The sequence below is a fragment of the Notolabrus celidotus genome, chromosome 23, assembly GCF_009762535.1.
Source record: "Notolabrus celidotus isolate fNotCel1 chromosome 23, fNotCel1.pri, whole genome shotgun sequence".
NCBI lineage: Eukaryota > Metazoa > Chordata > Actinopteri > Labriformes > Labridae > Notolabrus > Notolabrus celidotus.
In genome coordinates, this window is record NC_048294.1 from 18,396,968 (window position 1) to 18,417,368 (window position 20,401).

The following is a 20,401-nucleotide window of genomic DNA, read 5'->3' on the forward strand; positions in this document are numbered from 1 at the left end:
TGAGTGTGTAATTGGAAATATGTTTGTAATTACAGTTTAACTAGCAGAAGTAATTTACCTTTAAGGATTGATTAAATAATGTTGAGCTATTTCTATATTGATATATCAAATAGCTTCTTTCTCTTTTTCCATCCATGTTGAACCTTAAAATATTACTTACCCAGTAAACAGTCTGTCAATGAATGTGTGTGCATCCTCACCGCTAGTTCCCAGTGGATGACATCATTCGTCCACATGATGTAAAAGCTGCTGAGTTGCTAAGTGCTCTAGGATGAAGTCATCATTGATTCCTGAATTTAATATCAGCTAAGTGTTTCATGGCTAGAACAACTGGCATAGAATCCAGCCCCCCCAAAAAAACTTTTTAAGATTACCTCTACCTCGAGTAGAACAAAGCACAAACATTTTTTCCAACATTTCTCATTAATCAAATGGATTGTAGTAAAAGTACATTACTGCAAAGTTTCTTTATAGGTTGTTTTTTGGATCTTCCAAGAAAAAACACAGAAAGCAGCCCTACCCAGCAGAGTGACCCCAGCCACCAGTGTCAAATTCCCACCAATTTGTGGTCCATGGATGGTAAGCCTACATGCAGACATTGGTTGTACTGAAACCGCCTAGCTTCTTAACTTTTTAAATCATAAGTGGATGCTAAAGAAGCAGTTTCGCTATCAGCTTGGCTTTGTTTGCTTCCGCTTTCCCAAACCGGAAATACAGTGAAGCCTGACCCAGCATACTACAAAACAGATCCAACAGAACAGTCATACTACATACTACATTCAAACGCAGTATGCAGTACGCACTGCATACTACATTCGTAGGTAGTTTGGAGCAGGCATTTCAAAAACAGCCATTGTCAACAAGTTAGTCAAACTGCTTGGTTTTGTAAAGACAGTGGTCAGCCTGCACCTCCTCTAAACTAATGCCCCCCACCACAAGGCCTAGGCAGTGGAGTTAAGCAAATGAGATTCAGAGGCCAAATTCAGATTTAATTGGGCAATGCCCACATGTTGAGGATGTAATGGATGGTGTTAAAATTACAGGACTGTTAGACACTGGCTCACAAACCACCTTAATGCAGCTTAGTGTTTTTGCCAAGCACTTCCCAGAGTATGCTGTATGACTGCCTCCCTCAAAGCTGAAGCTAAAGGCTGCCAGTGGCCGTCGAATCTCCTGCCTCAGCTATGTCCTTATGCATTTGGAAATTGAGGGCAACAAAGTTTGTCCATGGTGACCTCAGAAGATGGATTCCTGGGCTATGTGTGGCCAGCCTGTCCCCAGAGGGTGACCATACCACCTATGGACTGGTTGAAGCACTTGAGGAGCCAGGAGCTGTAGCAGCAGCTCAATAAATCTCTCTGGTGGGCGCCATTGGCCTAGCGATCTAAGCGTGCCCCATATACAGAGGCTATAGCCCTTGTCGCAGATCTCGCAGGTCCATCAAGGGTTGGGAGCAGTATTGGGCCAAGTCCAGGAAGGTAAGGAGTGAATGATTGCTTTTTCGAGTCAGAGCCTTCAACCCAACGACACCTCTTTCCAGTTGGAGTTGCTAGCATTAAAATGGGCAATAACAGAAACATTCAAAGACTACTTGACTGGCACAAAGTTCACTGTTTATACAGAACACAAATGCAGATGGATTCTCCAGGTTGCCTGCGGCCAACCAACAGCACTAGTAGGACAAGAGCATGCCCCCTTGGTGCATAACGAGTGGGTGCTGGAGCAACAGTCCGACCCAGATATTCAAACCGTCAAAAGGTATGTGAAGCAAGGCTCGTACCCTTCTGGCCCTGAGCAGAGGACTTTTTTTTTCCAATAAGAGCGAGTAGGTAGAAAACTGGACACTGTGAGTCGGAAATATTTGTCTGTTCAGTTCTCTTGTTGCAGTAAATCCACATGATGTAGTCTGAGCCTTCACTTCATATGACTGTGTGTTGATATTTAGCTTGTTAATATTTTGTACGCATTTAGATGTTCCGTTGCTGTTCAACATCGTCTGCTTATATTCATTGTGTTCCTTTGGAAAGAATGATGTAAGGGGGTAAAATGCATTTAGTATTGTTTTCATAAGAAACATCAATGTTTTTTTAATGACTAATCGCTAATTGATTGTTGACATTTCCAAAGATTGATCACAGATCATTCCTAAAATTGTGTTCTGGGATCTGTATGTTTCGTTTTCCTTTCCATTGCATGTGTTTAATGTTATTGTTTGTTTTTAGTAATTTTATGATTACCTGTTTGTGATGTTTTATAATGATATTCATCATATACAATGATTTATTCCCACTGACTGAAGTACACAGTCGCGATCCTAAGGCTGCAATCAACCTAACAGGCAGCAGGTGTGGGATGTGGCAGGAATGAGATTTTAATAACGAAGTAGTGAGGCACAGGAGAGAAAGAACCAACCACTGAAAGAGCGCAACGGTGAACCCTCCAAGCCAGCGTAAACTGTAGGACTCCAGTGACAGATATAGGTGGCAGACCACCGAACATGAAGCGCTGCAGCCAGTATACCATCGCAGAATGAAGCCCTGTTTGAGCTGCTGTCATTTGATTGGGGACATAATACTTATATACGAATGGGGCTGGGACGTCACTTTTTTCAGAGGATTCGCAGATCGTTCCCTTATATGGCAGCAGAAGGGGATTTCAAAAAATCCAAATCTGGAACCTGTTTTCAAAAATGTGGGTTTTCATTGTCCCAAAAGGCTGTTTGTGTGTAAATGAAAAGCCAAAATGCAACAATAGTTCACTGTTTTCTATTGAAAAAATGTCCGTGTAAACAGGTCCTTAAACCTGTCAACTGGTGTTCTCTTAGGTTCCAGCTGGGACAAGTAGGGATAAGCTCCGAGGGCTTGAGCTTTGTCCTGTATGGATTAAGCAGTTCTCACAGCTCTTTCGGCCAGTCCATTACTTTTAGGGTAATAAAGGCTAGATGCAACATGCTCCGGTCCCTTGAAGCTGCACAAGCTTTGAAGTCCTGTGAGCTGTATTGAGATCCATTTTCAGAGGTAAGACAATCTGGGACTTTGTTTCTGGCAAATAAAGTCTCCATCTTTCTACAATAGTAGTGAGCCATGTGGAGAATATTGTTTCTAGTATATATATGATCTGATGACATATGACTTGACTTGGGTATGTTCCATGATAAGTTTATATCCTTCGCTAACCACTTCGGTGGTTGTCGGAATGGGAAAAAAGTCAGAGCAAGTTCTCATTAGATGTACTCACTCAGGAGCACTCACCAATTATGTCAGTCCTGATACCAGAAGAGGATGTGTCTTGCTTGTTGCCTGCTCTTCTTAAACCATGTATGTTGCAGATGTGCTCTTACATGCTGCTTCCCAGGCCAGAGCGTATTATGATTTTGTCCTCTTTGAACAGTATGTCATTGTATTATGTTATTTCGTCCCTGAAGTTCTAGTAGTCTAGGAAGAAGGAAGGACATTTGCCCCTGTCCTCTGGCCGTCCTGAGTGCATTTTCTGCTTCAGTTGTGTATAATGGTAACCTTTTGCTGTTGCTTTTCCCAGTTAGCTTCCTTTTACTCACTGGTAAACCACTCATGACTGAGTGGATCTGTTTGTCCATACCTTCATTCATTCGTGCGGTCAATGTCCAGCAGTGGCTTCATGTACAGTGTATCTGCTGTACAGTACATACATACATACATACATACACTCACTCACTCGCTGCCAAACTCACTTCCCCCAAGTCAGTCATAAAGCTGCAAGTCAGGGAAAAAAAGATGAAATTCTGATCAAGTATGCAGCCCTTAGGGGAAAAGCATTCGACACTCCCTGTCAAGATCCACTGGAATCTGCTGTTTTCACAGCCTTGGATCAAACAGCTGACACAAACTCAAAAACGGACTGCTTTTAAGATTGAGGAATTCATATCAAGATTTTGAGTCTTAAAAAGCAACTGAAAATGATGAAATAACGATTAACAATTTAGACCGAGTGATTCTTTAACAGCAGAAATTGTGTTGAACATGTTTTATTGTGTTATTTAGGTCATTAACATTTAAATCAAACTACCAGTTTGCCTGTACATACTTCTTTCATGAAAGAGAAAGAGGTGGGAATAACGATCAATACAACACAACTATCAAATCATCTTGAAATATAATGTATATGTAAAGGTAAACTAAAGAGGGGATGTGGTGAACTACACTAAAGTTTAAAGATGTAACCTCTGGTACTGCACCAGAAAACTATTCACAACGCATCAAATGTTAATGTCTTTCACTGAGAGTTTAAGGCTACCCCAGATTGCCCGAATGTCCAAAAGAAATTGCACTAAAGTGCCCTCTTGGACTCCACTGTAGTAAGTAACACATACAGAATTGCCTTCGCTGGTGCTCTTTCAGTTGATAACGAATGAAAATGTTAAATATAGGAAATATTTAAAAAGCGCCCTCTGGATGCCCCTCCGATGTATCAAATGTTAAAAAAGCGCCCTCTTGGATAAAGAAGAAGAAACGTACTTTATCAATATTTCCACTTGTGTTATTTTTTTGGTCATGCTTCACACACAGTGTGTATAAACATGCGATTTTATGCACAAACATGCACTTAGGAGAGATATCAGAGTGAGGGTGCTGCCATCAACCAGCGCAACCCGAGCAGTTGGGGGTTCAGTGCCTTGCTCAAGGGCACCTTGGCAGTGCCCAGGCAAGTGAACCAGCACCTCTCCATCCACCAGTCTACTTGCCAAACTTTGTCCATGCTGGGACTTGAACCAGCGACCCTTCAGTTGCCATGCCAAGCCCCTATAGACTGAGCTACTGCCTCCCCAATGTATGAAATGTTAAAAAAGCACCCTCTTGGATGCCTCTCCAATGTATGAAATGTTTAAAAAGTGCCCTCTGGATGCCCCTTCAATGTATGAAATGTAAAAAAGGGCCCTCTTGGATGCACTTCTATTGAACTTTATGTGGAAATATATGCTCAGGATGCCTTACAGTCAGTTGATCGTTAAAAAGTGCCCCTTGGGTTCCTTTTCCTTGGATTGAATTCAAAGAATTGCCCTTTGGATGCCGTTGTCGTAATGATACTATGTTAATTATATTATGTAATCAATAGTATAGAAATATATCAATATATTGTGTTTTCCTTTTTCATAATTCAATTTCCACCACAATTAGTAACAGAAATATTCAACATGATGCATGACCCCCCTCTTGTTACAGCTGCATCAATACATTTAAATTCACCCTAAACTGTGAGTACCAGGGGTTTGAAAGGAGATGCCTTCTTTCTTCTTTCGCCCCTGCTCCCTGGTATATGACATACTATTATTGCTTTTACTTTCTGCACTTTGAGCTTTCGAGGGATGTGCACCACATGTGGTCCATTATATGTAGTAAAAAACAAATACAAACACTTTAGGAAAGTCCTTCTTGAGTCCCCAAATGCAGATCATCGAAACAGGTCCTTCAGTAAGTGTGCTGTCTGTCCTTGAGTGAGTAAAGAGGCAATTGCATGTATTTGTGCACAAAGACATCTACGACAATCTTTTCTTTCTGAGGGAAGACTACAGCTTGGTGGCAGAGCCACCTAACCCCAAACTGCCAGCAGTGTAAAAATGAGATCGTCAATACTGATGGGTGCTTTACAAAGGAGCCTCTGCCATCACTGCATTAATATGCTGTTAATGGCTGAGTGTTCCTTTAGGAATTTGTTCCTCTAGGATTTTTTGACGAGTTGTCAACAAAAAGTAAAAGATGAAACTACCTGGGGTCAACAGTATTTAAAGAAGACCAAGCTCCAGAGATAGCTTGGTTCGATTTTATTTTCAAATGAAAAACTTGAGATAACACAATGTTGACTAATGGCTTTTCTAATAAGGTAAAGACAAACATTGACCCCTTGCTGCAATAAAGAGTGAATGAGTAGCTCTGATGGACAAACAAATGTTGAAGAGTTGTCACTGTAAAGCTGGAAGACAACAGAGGAACAAGGTGATTGTGAAATTTAAACAAAAGCTCAATAAATCAATCTTTCCTTAACTACAAGTGATGTTGTTTAACTCTCTCCTTTTCTTGGTCGTAATTGGAGTTAAAGTATTATGCAATCAGACAAAGTAAACACCATAAAATCTCATCCCCCCTCCAACTGATCAGGAAGAGGGAGCAAGGGAAAAAAACAGAGAGTGGGAATGGAAAGGACCGAGGAGGAAGAGGAGAAAAAGCAGGAGAAAACATTGGGGGAAAAAGAGCAACAAAGTAGAAGTGGAAGCTGGATTTTTTCCAACATTACTATCTGTTTTCCAGCAGCTACACAGAGGTGGATAGATACAGAAACAGGGATGGTGGAGGCCAGCAGGAATTGCTCCAGCCTCTGTCGGCGTGTGCTGAAAGCTCTCTTGTTGTGCACTGGGGACATGGAGCATTTGGTCAAGTATATGCAGGGTAGGAAAACTCTCACTTTACATATAATGCATACATATTTAAATGCAATCTTTTCATTTTTGAATTTTAAAGTTTAAAAGGTGATGTTTATCAACACTGAACCTTCTCATAATGGGATTAATAACAAAAGTTTTTCTTTATACGTGTTTCATTTCAGGTTGTAAATTTGTTGCATTGTAATCATGAAAAATTATCGAATCATGAAATTAAACATAAATATAATTGTTAACTTGTGCAACCCTCTCCCTGTGGGGCGCCGTTTGTAAAGTTGTGCACACTAAAAACAGGAATAATTCTCCCCATTGAGCTCCAAAATGTTAAAAAAAAAAGTAGTGTGAATTTTTGGAAGTCAATTTTTATCACACATACAAATTTGTGATCGTCTTCACATTTAATTTTGTTGTGAGAAACATATTTAAGTAACAACCACTCTTAAATCCAAACTTTAAATATAAATATGAATCTTAAATGGTGAATATAAATGCTAAATATAAATATAAATGTTAAATGTTAAATTAAAATTTTAAATAGAAATAGAAATGATAAATAGAAATGGTAAATATACATATAATTGTTAAATCTAGATGTTAAATTTTGATCTGCAATCCCAAATATTTAGCTAATTTGCAAATTCACACTGTCGCCCAGCGGAAATACCAAAAGCTACATAAAGTGATACAGACTTAGCAATAGCAACTTAGCCTGTCCATACCATAGACTGGGTCGGTACTGTCTCTGAGCGTAGTGAAATATTTTTATGGCGCCAAAAACTGCCTTTCCTACATTTTTACAGCAGGCTGTCCGGCTATAACCCGTAGGAGTCAGTACTGACAGACTATGGTTGGGATATCTGGATGGCTTTAGGAAGCTTTAATTGTGGTACTTCCGCTAGGCAAATTTGTATAGGGTGCCGTGAGTCAGTCTATCAGTTTGCCTTATTAAATCCAGTTTTCTTCAATTGAGAACAATTAATTAGTGATATTACATTTCCCACACATTTCTGGGGATAACTATAGTAAGGGAAACTGTATCATATGTTTGTTTGTTTTTCTGTGTTCTCAGACAAGTTTATTGTACTGCAGCTGGTGGTGTGGTGTCTGAGAGGAGTGACCAGGGTGACTCTGGCCAACAACCCACTGAGTGGTGCGTTTATCTTGGCTGCATTGTTCTGGGCCTCCCCCTGGCAGGGCCTGCTGGGAACTGTGGGTGTACTGGTCTCTACTCTAACAGCTGTTATCCTCGGGCAAGACAGGTGGCAAAGTTCAAGTTTTTTTAGAACACATTCATGAATATAACTACAAAGCACAGCAAACTTCTTATTTGTTTTTAAATACTTGTGCAGTTTTGAGACTACACAACAGATAATTGTCAATAAAAAACCTTTTTACTTGTACGTCAAATTTGCACCACAAACTTGATCATACAATTAAAGTTTACAAAGGGTTCTATTCCATAACAACCTTTGCTTCAATCTGCGTGTGTATTTGTTTACAGTACTGAGATATCTGGAGGTCTCCATGGTTTTAATGGTATGTTGGTGTCACTGTTGATGGGAGTGTTAAGCTCTGCTCAAGACTGGTACTGGTGGCTGCTGCTGCCTGTTTGCTTTGGGTCAGCGACATGGTAAGGCATATACACTCCTGCATGTACAGTAAACAGATTATATAAAAACAATTATTATCTACTTCACCACTGAAAGCAGGCCTTGATAATAATTAAAAGGAAATCAAAAATCTTTTCAGGGAGGTAAATGCTTGCATGCCTGAAGAACTGCCATTAAGGTCCTTTATTAAATGCTGACATGATAAGGCTCAAGGAGTTTAGTTTTTGTATATTTACTTTGTTTATTAAAACCTTTTATTTCAATCTGCACTTGGGTCCTCTTCCTCCTTTCTCTTTAACGTGACACATCCTGTCTAGTTGTAAGCACTGGCTAAGGGCTTTTACAGATGGTGCCATGATAGAGTCCTGCGGTAGCTGGCTGAAGTCAAGGTGATATGCAGGCTAGGAGCAACAAGAGAACACCCACTAACACCACAGCGACAATTACCCTGTAGAAGTTGGCAGCAGAGGTATTATTGGAACATTCCACCAAGTATTTCTTGAGAAGTGTAGGCAGGTCTGAGGGCCTTCTGAGATTTGGCTGAGAAGGCAGCCCCCTTTCCGCAAAAGTACTTCATTAATACATAACTTTGCAGGTTGGTAAGTTAGCAGCCAAATGAGATGTCCTATAATTAAAAAAAGTAGAAGAAAATATAACCTTACTGGTTGTGAAAAGATTCTAAATTGGTTCTTTCTATGTAATGCAGTCACAAAAATAGAGATGGACCTTGAGACACAGGGAGCTCTTCTAAAATCACAAAAAGAACATTGAACAACCTTGAAATGAGCAGCTAGTTTCTCTAACAGCCTGTGCACAAGGCAGCAAGGATGTATTTTGGTCATGTTGTTTACAAGGATTAAGGGTCCATATCATTAAAAATAATCCCCTCTTCCATTCTTTTACTCCTCAACCCCATCTCCAGTGTCTTTCTGTACAGTGGTCTTTCTCCAGTGTTGGACCGCTGGGACTTGCCTGCTTCCGTGTTTCCTTTCAACATTGTTATTGTCCTGTACCTCCTTTGCACTGGATCAGATAACCCCTATTTCCCACACCACCCAGCTATGCCTCCAGGGGTGCTGGATCCCAATGGCACCAATCTGATTACTATAGAGGTAAGGCAATCAGCATGACAAGTACATGTGTGAGCTTAAAGAAATCAGAAAAAGATATTTGAGATTTGATAACCGCCCCCACCCTCTGGAACTCACTCCCCTCCCATGTCCAAAACTGCTCTGACCCTTCAGCATTCAAATCTCTTTAAAAAACTCACCTTTTTATTTGGTCTGTGTTTCTTGCTCCTTGCTTGTAATGATTTTAACAGTTGTACAGTGTCTTTCAGTTTCTGAAAAGTGCTATATAAATAAAATGTATTATTATAACCAAAGTAGCACTAAATATAGCATTAGACCATACAACAACTTTGACAGTGAGTTTGACATTCAGAGTAACACTGGAAAATTGAAGAGACCACTCAACATGCCAGATAAGCAAAGGTTCACTGGTTGTCACAAACAGAAACTATTAAGTATATGCCACTAAATATAAACATAGCACAAAAAGTAAGGCAATATGTGTTCAGTAGATTATTTCTTTGTGGTAACAATGCTTCTTGGCAATATATCTTATACCGTTGGAAAGCCTGTTTATTTCTCTTTTAAATTGTACCACATTTTGAAGGGAAAACACATTTGTGGGATGAGTAGCAGACCTGAGTATGTGGGTTGTGCCCATGAAAAATGTTGCGAAATCTTCTCTTTCAATGCCAAACAGCTTATTCTTTCATTGACTCTTGTGTGGTGTTGTTTGGTGGATTGGATGGTTGAAGTATGAAGACATATTGTCAATTTACCAATCTATTCATTTAACAAACAGGAGTGTGTGGCAGAACCATAGACAGCCGCAAAAGCCTGGTACCTCCTCCCCATACTGGTCACCAGCCTGGTCACACACTGCTGTGGGATGGCATCCCATTCTTCATCCAGCATTTGTCAGCCAAAATGGCTGTGTTGGTCACTCTGGCACAAACAGCACCCCAAAGCTGATACAACAAGTGTTCAATGGGGTTGAGGTCAGGACTGCTGGCAGGCCATTCCATCCTCTCCAGTCCCAAATTCTGGAGGTAGTCCCCAAGAAACCCCCAGCTCTATCGGGGCGAGCGTTGTCGTCTCAGAGGATAGTTTGATCCCAGACTGTGGAGATATGGGATTGCCACTGGTTGCAGAATCTCATCTTGATATCTCTCTGCATTGAGATTGCCTACAATGATGACAAGCCTCTTTTTTCAAGGTAGGGAGATGCTGCCCCACACCATCACACTGCCTCCACCAAAAGATGTCGACGCCAATGCAAATGGGCCTGACGGTGAAGGGCAGTCATGGCATGCCTCCAGGCAGCCCTTTGAGAACGGGGATTGGCTTTATGCCATCTGTTCCAAATTGTCTGGGCAGAAAGCCATCAGCCATATTGTCCTGCAAACCTGGACTGCAAATCTGTAGAAGACAGCCTACGAAGGTACTGACCAAGTGGCATCCTCCAGTCTAAAAATATGAGTCCAATGCGGAAGTGTTAAAAGCTGCAGTTCATCGAGGATCTGCTTGAGGCTGGCTCCGGAAGTACCGGAAGTCACATACACATGAATGAGAAAAAGCTGATCTTTACAGCAGAAATAAACATGTTTACAGCCTGGTACAAAAGAGGAGTGTAGTCTAGATAGCTCATTTCTTGTGCGGCTCGTGAGGGGGGTGAATTTTTTTCTAACACGGCAATTTCAAAGATATTAAGATTACGAGTCTTCCAATGAGAGGCACAGCTGACTGCAGGAACACTGCAGCTGTTGGCTATGGGGCTCAGACTCTGCCTCTCTACGTCACACTGGCTCGACAGCAGCAATACGGCTGCCGACGCCGATTTGCCTCAAACAGCTCTTCAGAAACAGATGGGTGACGTCACGGATACTACGCCCATATTTTATACAGTCTATGGTACTGACAGGGTGAGGAAATGGCGTCTTCAGGGTGTCGTCCTCTTGGGACGCCAACATATAACAGGGCCTGTCTCTGACATCCCCTGTTATATGGAACTTGGCCTTCACTTTGGAGATGGTTCTAGGGCTCACTTCAAATAATGCCGCAACTTGGTTTTGCGGAACACCAGCTTGAAGTCGCCCTATCACACGGGCCCTGTCCAGATGAGTCAAACGTGGTCTGCCGATTCTTGGAGCAAACACCTACTGACCACTGTAGCAGGGCCCATGCTCACAGGTGCTACCAATCAGGCACCTATTGTCAGCACCTGGGGGTACCAGAAGCTCAAAAAATTATCAAAAACAACAGCAGAATAAGCTGTTTGGCATGGCAGAGAAGATTTGGCAAATTTTTCATGAGTGCAACCCACATACTCAGCTTTGCTGCTTATCTCACAAATGCATGTTCCTTACAAATGGCTTTCCAAAGGCATAAGATATATTGCCAAGAAGCATTTTTACAGCAACAAAATAATCAACCGAACACAAATTTCCTTACCATATTTGCTTAGTTTATGTTAAAGATGTTTTTAAACTCAAGGACCTAGGCCAAATGTGTCCTTTGTTATCCTGCCTTGTTGCAGCCTGGTGTCTACAGCAGAGTAACTAACTAACACACAATATCTATCAGCTCAGCTACTTGTGACTCACCAGTTACTAAGCAACAGTTCCTGGTAGAGTTCCTGTTTAGAATTGATAATCAACATAAACTGTTTTAATCAACCATTTGTGGTGACTGAAACTCAATGGAGATGTAGCTGTCACTTCAAGTTATTTAAGGATGTTTGTGTGATCTGTGAATGTTTACAGTACTCAGAGTTTGTGATGGAAATGGTTGGCTACATTTAAACATTGTGTTCACCATTTTTCATAGAAGGAAAAGTGGAAGGGGGATGTGGCTGCTACAAACCTGTTTTTTTTAGCCAAGTAAAAAACAAACAAAAAACAAACATCAAGAAAACTAATGGTTTTGCTAGTGAATACTGGTTAATTAGCATGCAAGCTGTTGCACAGTATACCTTGCAAAGAAGAAAAAGAGTGAATCAACTAGTGAATGTTAATGAAGTACATCTGAAAAACCTTTTGAAACTTTGGAACAAGAATCCAGGCTCTTGGTGGTCACTCCAGTTGGCTTTTGATTGCTGTGCCGTCTGACTTTTTAACGCTTCAAGGAATGACTGAATTTTAACCTCTATGCTCTTACTTGCAAACAGATTATGTGATCTAAATCAGAAAACATGTATCTTCTTACAAGAGTAGCAAATGTTAAAAGAGATTACTAGTTAGGATCTGTGTATACAAGGTCACAACTCAGGAGTGCAGTTTAATGGTATGTGCTGATGACATCTGACCTCCCATGTATCCTAAAAACATATATGGACACACACAGATCTAAACAAAACAAAATGAATACTGCCACTGTTCAAATACAGTATTTTAGGGTCATACCAGGTCGTGTTCAATGTGATTCTAAGTAGGATTTTTAGAAGCAGATCAACCTTAATTTTCATATTACAGAAACAATGCCTCTGATCTGATAAACTAGGTAATCTGCGATGAATTCAGCACTATTAGCTTTTGTCACATTGTCAAGATTTGCACATGATTACAATTTCAAGCAGCATATCCCATGGGACAGTACAGTCAGAATACTGAGTCATTATTTTCTTTGTATTCCCTCCTCCTTTTTCTATCCTTGATCTAAATGTTTGACTGTTTTCTGCTTCTCTCCTCCCCTGTCTCCTGTTATTTATCTGCTCAGCTGTGCCCTCCCGACTCTCTACATGTGGCTTCATGAATATGCCTAACCTTTTAAAACACATTTCATCCCCCCATTCACCTATCCACTTTGCTATTTGTCATCCATCATTCCAATCTTATTTGTGGTGTTTTTCTTTTCCTTTTCTTCTCACCATCTTAATTTTTGTCTATCCTCCCACCTAATCTTCCCTCTGGTTCTCTCCCGAGACGACGATGACGTCTGTCCTATTTATATTTAATGTCCTCAGCTTTCACTCTTGATGGCGCTCAAGCTGCGCCAGCACAGCAATGTAAAACAATCTCTCTACACATTCGAGTAGCGTCGCGCATCCACACACCATGCAAGCAAGATGAGTTGAGCAAAAGCTTTAAACATGGAGACCATTTATGACTAGTAAAAATCAGCAGCAGGCAGATGCATGAATCACGTCACCATGGTAACTCTTCACTTCTCTCTGACTGTTGGGAAAGCTGCCGTGTGTGTATGTGCATGTGTGTGTTTTAAAGTGGGTGATGAAAAGAATGGCGGATTCAAACTGGGAAAGGAGTTACTCATATTGTCGTTATTTTTTGTGAGATACCTTTTATACACAACAGAGTCAAATCTTTTAAACATCTCTCCCTCACATCTTCCTCATGCAGTTAGTGCGTAGCATACCTCTTGGTGTGGGCCAGATCTTTGCCTGTGCAGCTGTTGGGCCCTCCCTCCTTATCCTAGGAGCCATACTACTCTACTCCCCCCTGCTGGCCTTCCATGCTTTGCTGGGATCAGCAGTTGGAATGCTGGCTGGTGAGTGTCAATCCCAGTATATCTGTGTGAGTGTATGTGTGGGAGATTTTAGGGTTAGAATTGGGGCTCAAATAAGGTTTAGGCAAGTTATGATGAGACTTAGAAATAGAGTGGGTCACAGGAAATGAAATACAAATCAATCAAATAATCAATCTTTTTTTTGTCTCACTGTCAATGGAAAAGGGTTATCTTACATGCATAAAGACTAGTTTTCAAAGATTAAGACCCTAGACTAAATTCTTGAAACTATGTAGGTGACCTACCAGTTCACTCCAATGACAAAATCAATAATTATTCAAAAATGCTTTGTGTGACTGATGGATGCTGCTTGCTTTCTTTTAGTAGTGACCTCAGTCATTACCATCTGTCATGTTTAAGGCTGCTATATAACTCAATAGTTTAACTTATTGCTTGTAAGCTCAGTCAGTGTTCAGTAAATGGTAAATCGACTTGTACTTAAAAATCGCTTGTCTCGCCTTTCTGACCACTCAGAGCACTTTTACACTGCTCATCACATTCACTCATTCACACCACATACACACACTGATGGCAGAGGCTGCCATATAGTAAGGGACTGTCAGTATTAACTAATCTCATTCATACACATTCACACGCCGCTGAACAACAGCAGGAGAAGTTTGGGGTTCAGTGTCTTTCCCAAGGACACTTCGGCATGTGACTGCCAGAGCTGGGATCAAACTGCTAACCTTCCAATTGAGAGCCGACCCACTCTACCAACTGAGCCACAGGCGCCCCACAAGCTGCCCCACAAGTGTTTCTATTACTCAGATTTATTGTTAGCAGCCAGTAGATGGGAAGGAGATTGTTACCTCCCTAAAAAAAAGGACAGGTCACATTATTCCCCCTCTACTTGCTCTTCATGCTGGCTAGTGAGCTTTGAGTCCATTACATTCTAGAAGCTCTGATGTATTCTATGCTTGATAAAAAAACAAAAAAACAAAAACAGCCAAAATGCTATTTGATACTTACTGGCATCTATTTGGCCTGTTTATGTATCTTTTACTTCCGTAACTCTTTTTATGAGATAGAGAGAATAAAAACTGCTCAAACTTCAAAAGATTACAGCCCCCTTCTTCCGTCTGCTGCTGTAGTACACAATATAGTGTTCTAAAATACTCGTGTGTTTGTGTGTGTGTGTGTGTGTGTGTGTGTGTGTGTGTGAGTGTGTGTGTGTGTGTGTGTGTGTGTGTGTGTGTGTGTGTTTAAAGCTATGAGTCATACTGTGAAAAAAAGAGAAAGCAAGCCCACATGCCTGCCAGAAAACTGCTGTAATAAAATCACCAGACTGATGTGAATTTTCTGAAAGAAATGTGACCCAATAATAAAACTGATATATTTAGACAACAGAGCTTGTAGGAAACAGCCCGATAATCCTTGGCAGCAACATGCATAAAGCAACATAGCACACAGGATCTCTACAAACAATTCTCACATGCTTTTCATCCTCATGAAAGATAAAATGTTTCATTACATAATTTATCCTTTTCTTTTAAACAAACATATATATCGACACCTTCATTTCCCTGTAGTTGAGATAAATTGGCTTCATGCAATTTAACATTTTATATTGACTTTTGTGAATTCTAATTTTTTTCAATAGAGTTTGGTCTTGCAATTTTCTTATTATTATTGTTGTGTCGCATCTTTCACCATGAAGTCTGCACTGCTGCCTTGAATTACATTAACAGATTCACACACATTCACACCATAGACTGCATAAATAAAGGATGTAGTATCCATGACTCCAACCATCTGTTTCTGAAGCGCTGCTTTGAACCCAATCGTCAGCGGGAGGCATATTGGAAATGCTGAACTCAACCTAACTTCTGTCACGCTAGTGTGAGGTAAAGAGGCGGGCTTTGAGCCTCCTCGCCAGCAGCTACAGTGTTCCCGCCTGTCAATCAAGTCAGCTGTGCCTCTTATAATGAAAAACCCGTAACCTTAATACCTTCCAAACTGCCGCGTTATAAAAAAATTCAAGCCAGACAGTGTGTGCCAATAGAGAAATTAGCTATCCAGAGTGTTTATTTCTGCTGTAAAGATCGGCTTTTTTGAATTTTGTATGAGGTTTCTGCGGACACTTGAGAAACTGTAGTTTTTAAAACCTCCGCATTGGCTTCAACACAGCACAGCCATGCAACATTTCTCTGTTCACAAGAGCAGTTTGCAGCCTGTGAGGACATAATCCATTTTGAGCACATGCAGACTGAAGGCTAACTGTCTTCCCTGTGCTCAGTGCTCTCCCGCTCACAAAGCTGTGTCCTGCTTTCAAAGCCAAGACCTGCTTGTTTGCACAGCTGAGACATGCTTACATGGAAGTACAATTTTTCTTTTGTCAGCAAGTGGGCTGGCGCTATCACAGTGGTACCTCTAAATATGGTGGGCTACAGTGATATAGCTTCTCTTGTCTCACTGGCTATTTTTTTCTAAATAACTTTATCACTCTGGTTTGGCATTTGCTTTGCTGAACTACTTTCACTAAAAAGTAATGTGAATAAAGTTGGCTGTTATTTAAGACCTTTTTGATTTACCCTCCAAGATTAAGATCATCAGATGTAGTTTGCTTGGTTGAGCAGCATTCCTGAACAGCATTCCTTAATCCCAATTTATCATGTTTTTTATTGTTGTGCTTTTCTCAAAACAAAACTGTAAATCTCTTTAGTTTGTCGTCCATTTTCACCTGCAATTCATCATGCAACAGAAGAATTGCTTGGGGAGGAACCTTTGTTACATTACCTGTCAAAACGAACCACACCACAGTCAGAATAAAAGCAGAACAGGATCCAACTTTTCAAACGATCTAGGTACGGCTGTTTGGTCGACATCAGGATTGAAATATAGAAAATGTAGAAAAAGGGCCCTCTAAATGCCCCTCAAATGAATAAAAGATTTTTAAAAAGCGCCTTCTGGCAGCTCCTTAATGTATAAAACGTACAAAGTGCCCTCTGGATGCCCCTCAAATGTATAAAACATAAAATAGCGCCCTATCAGCCCCGACATATCAGTAACGTACAAAAGTGCCCTCTAGATTCCCCTTTAATTTATAAATCATTAAAAAACGGCCCTCTGGATAATGTAGAAATAGAAAAATAATTTTGTGTTTTCCTTTTTCATAATTCAATTTCTAGCACAAATGGTCACGTAAATATTCACCAGAATTCAGGAAATTAAGTGTTAGATGCTCAAAATGTGCTTTTTCCAGTTAGGGAAGGTAAAGCCAAGTGAAAGACCAAGTGGGCTTGTAACTGTAACGTGACTTAGCGGAAAATTAAGCCATAAGCATAAAATAATTAATAATGACAAATAATCAACACAACAAAAACACACATTATGGCTCCACACATTTATGAGTGGCTGGTGGGGATAGTGTTGCTCTTTGAAATTGCAGGAGAGGTGGGGGAATCATTGGTAGCCTGCTCTCTATAGCAGGCAGACTTCAAACTACAACTGAGAAACTTCATGACAACTAATGTTGTCAAGGGGACGATTCAGGAGGTTGTTGTTTTACACAATTTTTATTTTAAGATAATTGTGCCCTCTGCTGGTGTAATATGGAAGTATGCAGCTTGACCCTTTTAATTAGCTAAACATCTACAATACTTCAATTGATCTAAATGAAGTTGTGCTGTTCTATAACCACATTCATTTTGGGAGCAAGCTGTTTTTTCAGTCCATCAATGGCAGAAGCATAGTATCCATGTTTCTAAAGAGTTAACAGTCTTTGACCTTCAGCACCAAGCTTGTAAAGAATGTTCTGTTTCTGTTCATTAGGCCAGCTATCCCTGTTAGCATGTAGATATGTAGCATGTATTATTAAACATCTTCAAACAAGTAGGAAAGGAAATATCTAGTTTACCTGGGCAAGGCATTAACAGTGCAGGTAAAAGCACAGCTATAGCCATCCTCATCACTCAATGTGTAGCACCCATCAGGTAACCCCAACCTTCTGATTGAGAGACGACCAGCCCCACCACTGAGCAACAGCGGCCCCTAAGGCTTGGTATTAAATGACTATCAAAGTTTTTGGAAACTATTTTATGATCATTTCTTGTGCTTAGGACTGGGCGATATGGCCTTGAAAATGATGCCTGATGTCAAATGATCTACAGATGAAAAAGAAAGCACTCAAATGGGCACCATTGTGTAACCTTTATTACTGCACAGAGTAAATTTTTTGGTTTATTTTTATTAATTTATTCGGCTGGTGACGCTTCCCAGTCTGCTCCTGTCACTGCTTATGGCAGATATACTGTTTTTGGAAGTCCAACCTGGAATTATTAATCAGGTCAGGAAGGCTCTGACTCAGTTGGGATAATTAAAGTAGACATATTGAGATAACACACTTATTATTTGGATACAAAAAAAGTTACAACAAGCCTTGATCATGTTGTGCCCCCAAATTGTTGGGGTTGGCAAATCTTGCCCTAAACCAGGCTAAAATTGTCTAGCCTCTGGAAAGCCTGCAAACATATATACGTATTTTGAATATGGCAGATTAAACAACCAAGTATCATTCTGTGTTGTATATTTTGTTCTCCATCAACAGCAGTAATCCTTGGTAATTGTATACTTACTTATTACTTACTTATAAATATTTCTCTCATTCTCTAACAGGTTTATCCATGGCAGTGCATCATGATTCTCTGTACTCAGGTCTGTCGGGGTTTAACGGTGCTCTGGGCTGCATGGCTGTTGGTGGACTATTCTTCACCTTCAGCTGGAGGACTCACCTCTTTGCCATCGCCAGCGGTGACACACAAGCGCACATACACAAACTAAAATGTCTACTTGCTATCTGTGGTTTAATGCGCATGATGTAAATGTTAAAAAATTAACATTTCTTGAAAATGTTATTAGAATTGCCCTCACTGTTTTCTTATTTTTTATGTCTGTCTGTGTGAGGGGTTATTATCATTACACTCTACTGCTAAACGAACCAACTTGTTCTACAACCCCAATCCTAAAATGTTGATTAAAGTAGATTTTGATGGTTTGGAAATAATTTAAAACCTAATATTTAATAAATAACAGTGTAAAGACAACAAATCAAATGTTGAAATTGAAAATATTTTGTTGTTTTCTGAAAAATGTTTGCTCATTTCAGATTTGACGTCAGCAACTTATTTAAAATAAATACTGGAACACAGACAAAAAAAACACTCAAAAAGCTTTGTAATGTTAAACAAATGCCTGGTGCAACATCTCTGAACTAGTTAGATGTATTAGGTTGAATTATGAGTTAATTAAGTTAGATTTTAATGATATTATGGGAGGGGAATATTATTTATATTTTTGATGTCTGGATTGACATAATCTTTGGACCCCCAGCCAGCACTGCATTAAAAATGACATGACTCTATGAAGATATCATGTTTATGCTCATGGCGACATGCTTGCAGAACAAGCTGCTGCTAAGCTCTGTATCAGAAAGCTGGAGAAAGTTACCAAAACAAGTGTGTGAGAGATATACAGTTTAATCTTTGACCTTATCACTTCTTCTCTTCCAACAGCTTTCCTCTCTGCTTATGTTGATATCGCTCTGAGTAATCTGCTGGGAACTGTAAGTAGACGCACTTCACATAATTTGTCTGATAGAAACACTGAATATCCTTATATCTTTCCATTTTTAACCTCAAGTTGACTTCAGCACCAACATTAAGTTCACAAATGGGGGAGACTGAATATTTAGTTAAATCAATATAAAAACTGTAGTGTTTTAGTACATTACCTGGTTGTGTAAAAAGAAAAAACAAGCATTTTAACCAGGGATCCCAATCAGCTTTTTGTCCCCCAATCGTGTCTTTACATGTAATTCATTTGCGTGACTGATTTTATTTGCATTTGGTGTGAGCGCCCCATTACTCGCTACTTAACTCTCTTTGACTTTAATTCTCTAGGTTGGTCTTCCAGCGTGCAGCTGGGCAGCTACTCTGATGGTCACGCTGATGTTGCTGCTGACTGGCAGTTTAGCAGCTTACCGCATCCCTATTGGTCAAGTCATGGCACCTGAACACAACTGGCACTTCCGAAGCCAATGGGAGGCTCGGAGCACTGCAGAAAGGGAGATGACTGATGTGTTGTGAGCGGCTGTAGCTCAGTGGGTAGAGTCGGTCATCTATCAATCGGAGGGTTGGCGGTTCAAATCACAGCTCCTTGGGCAAGACAGTGAACCCCAAATTGCTCCTGGTGACATGATTGACAGTTTGTGAATGTGTACAGATGAAATTAGGTAATACTAATGTTCCCTGTGTTACTATTGCAGTTTCTGCCATCAGTGTGTGAATGGGTGAATGTGACAGGTAGTGTTAAAAGCCCTTTGAGTGGTCAGAAAGATCAGAAAAGCGCTATATAAGTTCATTTACTTGAGGTCACATAAACAAATACTACTGTATCAGAATTTTTATTTTGTCTGGGCTAAAAACAATGTTTACACTGTATGTTTCTAATATGAATTTTAGAACACTTATATCATTTTAGAATAGTTTCTTAAATACACACCATAGATTTGTATTCTCCTCGATCTCTCTTTCCAACCCAGACTCAGTCGAGGCAGATGGCTGTCTAACATGAATCTGGTTCTGCTCGAGGTTTCTGCCTGTTAAAGGAAGTTTTTCCTCGCTACTAAATACTATGAGGTGCTCATGGTGGATTCAGATGAGTTAAGGTCCTGTCAGTAAGAGGGGACTGGATCGTATCCTGTCTTGATGTTGGGTCTTTGTTAACGATTTAACAGAGAGTACGGTCTAGACCTGCTATGTTTGTAAGTGTCTTGAGATAACGTTTGT

The 20,401-nt window shown here is 40.3% G+C and overlaps 2 protein-coding genes across 2 annotated transcripts in view; one reads left to right on the forward strand and one right to left on the reverse strand.

The window, feature by feature from the left end:
* LOC117807674 (carbohydrate sulfotransferase 12-like) overlaps positions 1-13,553 on the reverse strand; it is a 31,243-nt gene extending 17,690 nt beyond the window's left edge. The window contains exon 1 of the mRNA XM_034677032.1: positions 13,464-13,553. The gene's annotated coding sequence lies outside the window, so the exon portion shown is untranslated. The remainder of the gene's footprint in view (positions 1-13,463) is intronic.
* si:dkey-183c6.7 (urea transporter 2) lies at positions 1,735-20,208 on the forward strand. The gene is made up of 9 exons (XM_034677033.1): positions 1,735-1,758; positions 6,282-6,419; positions 7,482-7,671; positions 7,914-8,042; positions 8,945-9,134; positions 13,448-13,595; positions 18,231-18,365; positions 19,127-19,176; positions 19,514-20,208. Exons 2-9 carry the CDS (start codon positions 6,317-6,319, stop codon positions 19,697-19,699), a joined length of 1,131 nt encoding a protein of 376 aa, XP_034532924.1. The 5' UTR covers positions 1,735-1,758; positions 6,282-6,316; the 3' UTR covers positions 19,700-20,208.
* Positions 20,209-20,401: the final 193 nt, after the last annotated feature.

What these genes read in the sequence shown, in the direction of transcription:
- si:dkey-183c6.7 (XM_034677033.1), top strand. Translation starts at nt 6,317, where the DNA reads ATGGTGGAGGCCAGCAGGAATTGCTCCAGCCTCTGTCGGCGTGTGCTG. An exon ending in CCAATCTGATTACTATAGAG is followed by an intron (nt 9,135 to 13,447) that starts GTAAGGCAATCA and finishes TTCCTCATGCAG; the next exon opens with TTAGTGCGTAGCATACCTCT. An exon ending in AGCAGTTGGAATGCTGGCTG is followed by an intron (nt 13,596 to 18,230) that starts GTGAGTGTCAAT and finishes ATTCTCTAACAG; the next exon opens with GTTTATCCATGGCAGTGCAT.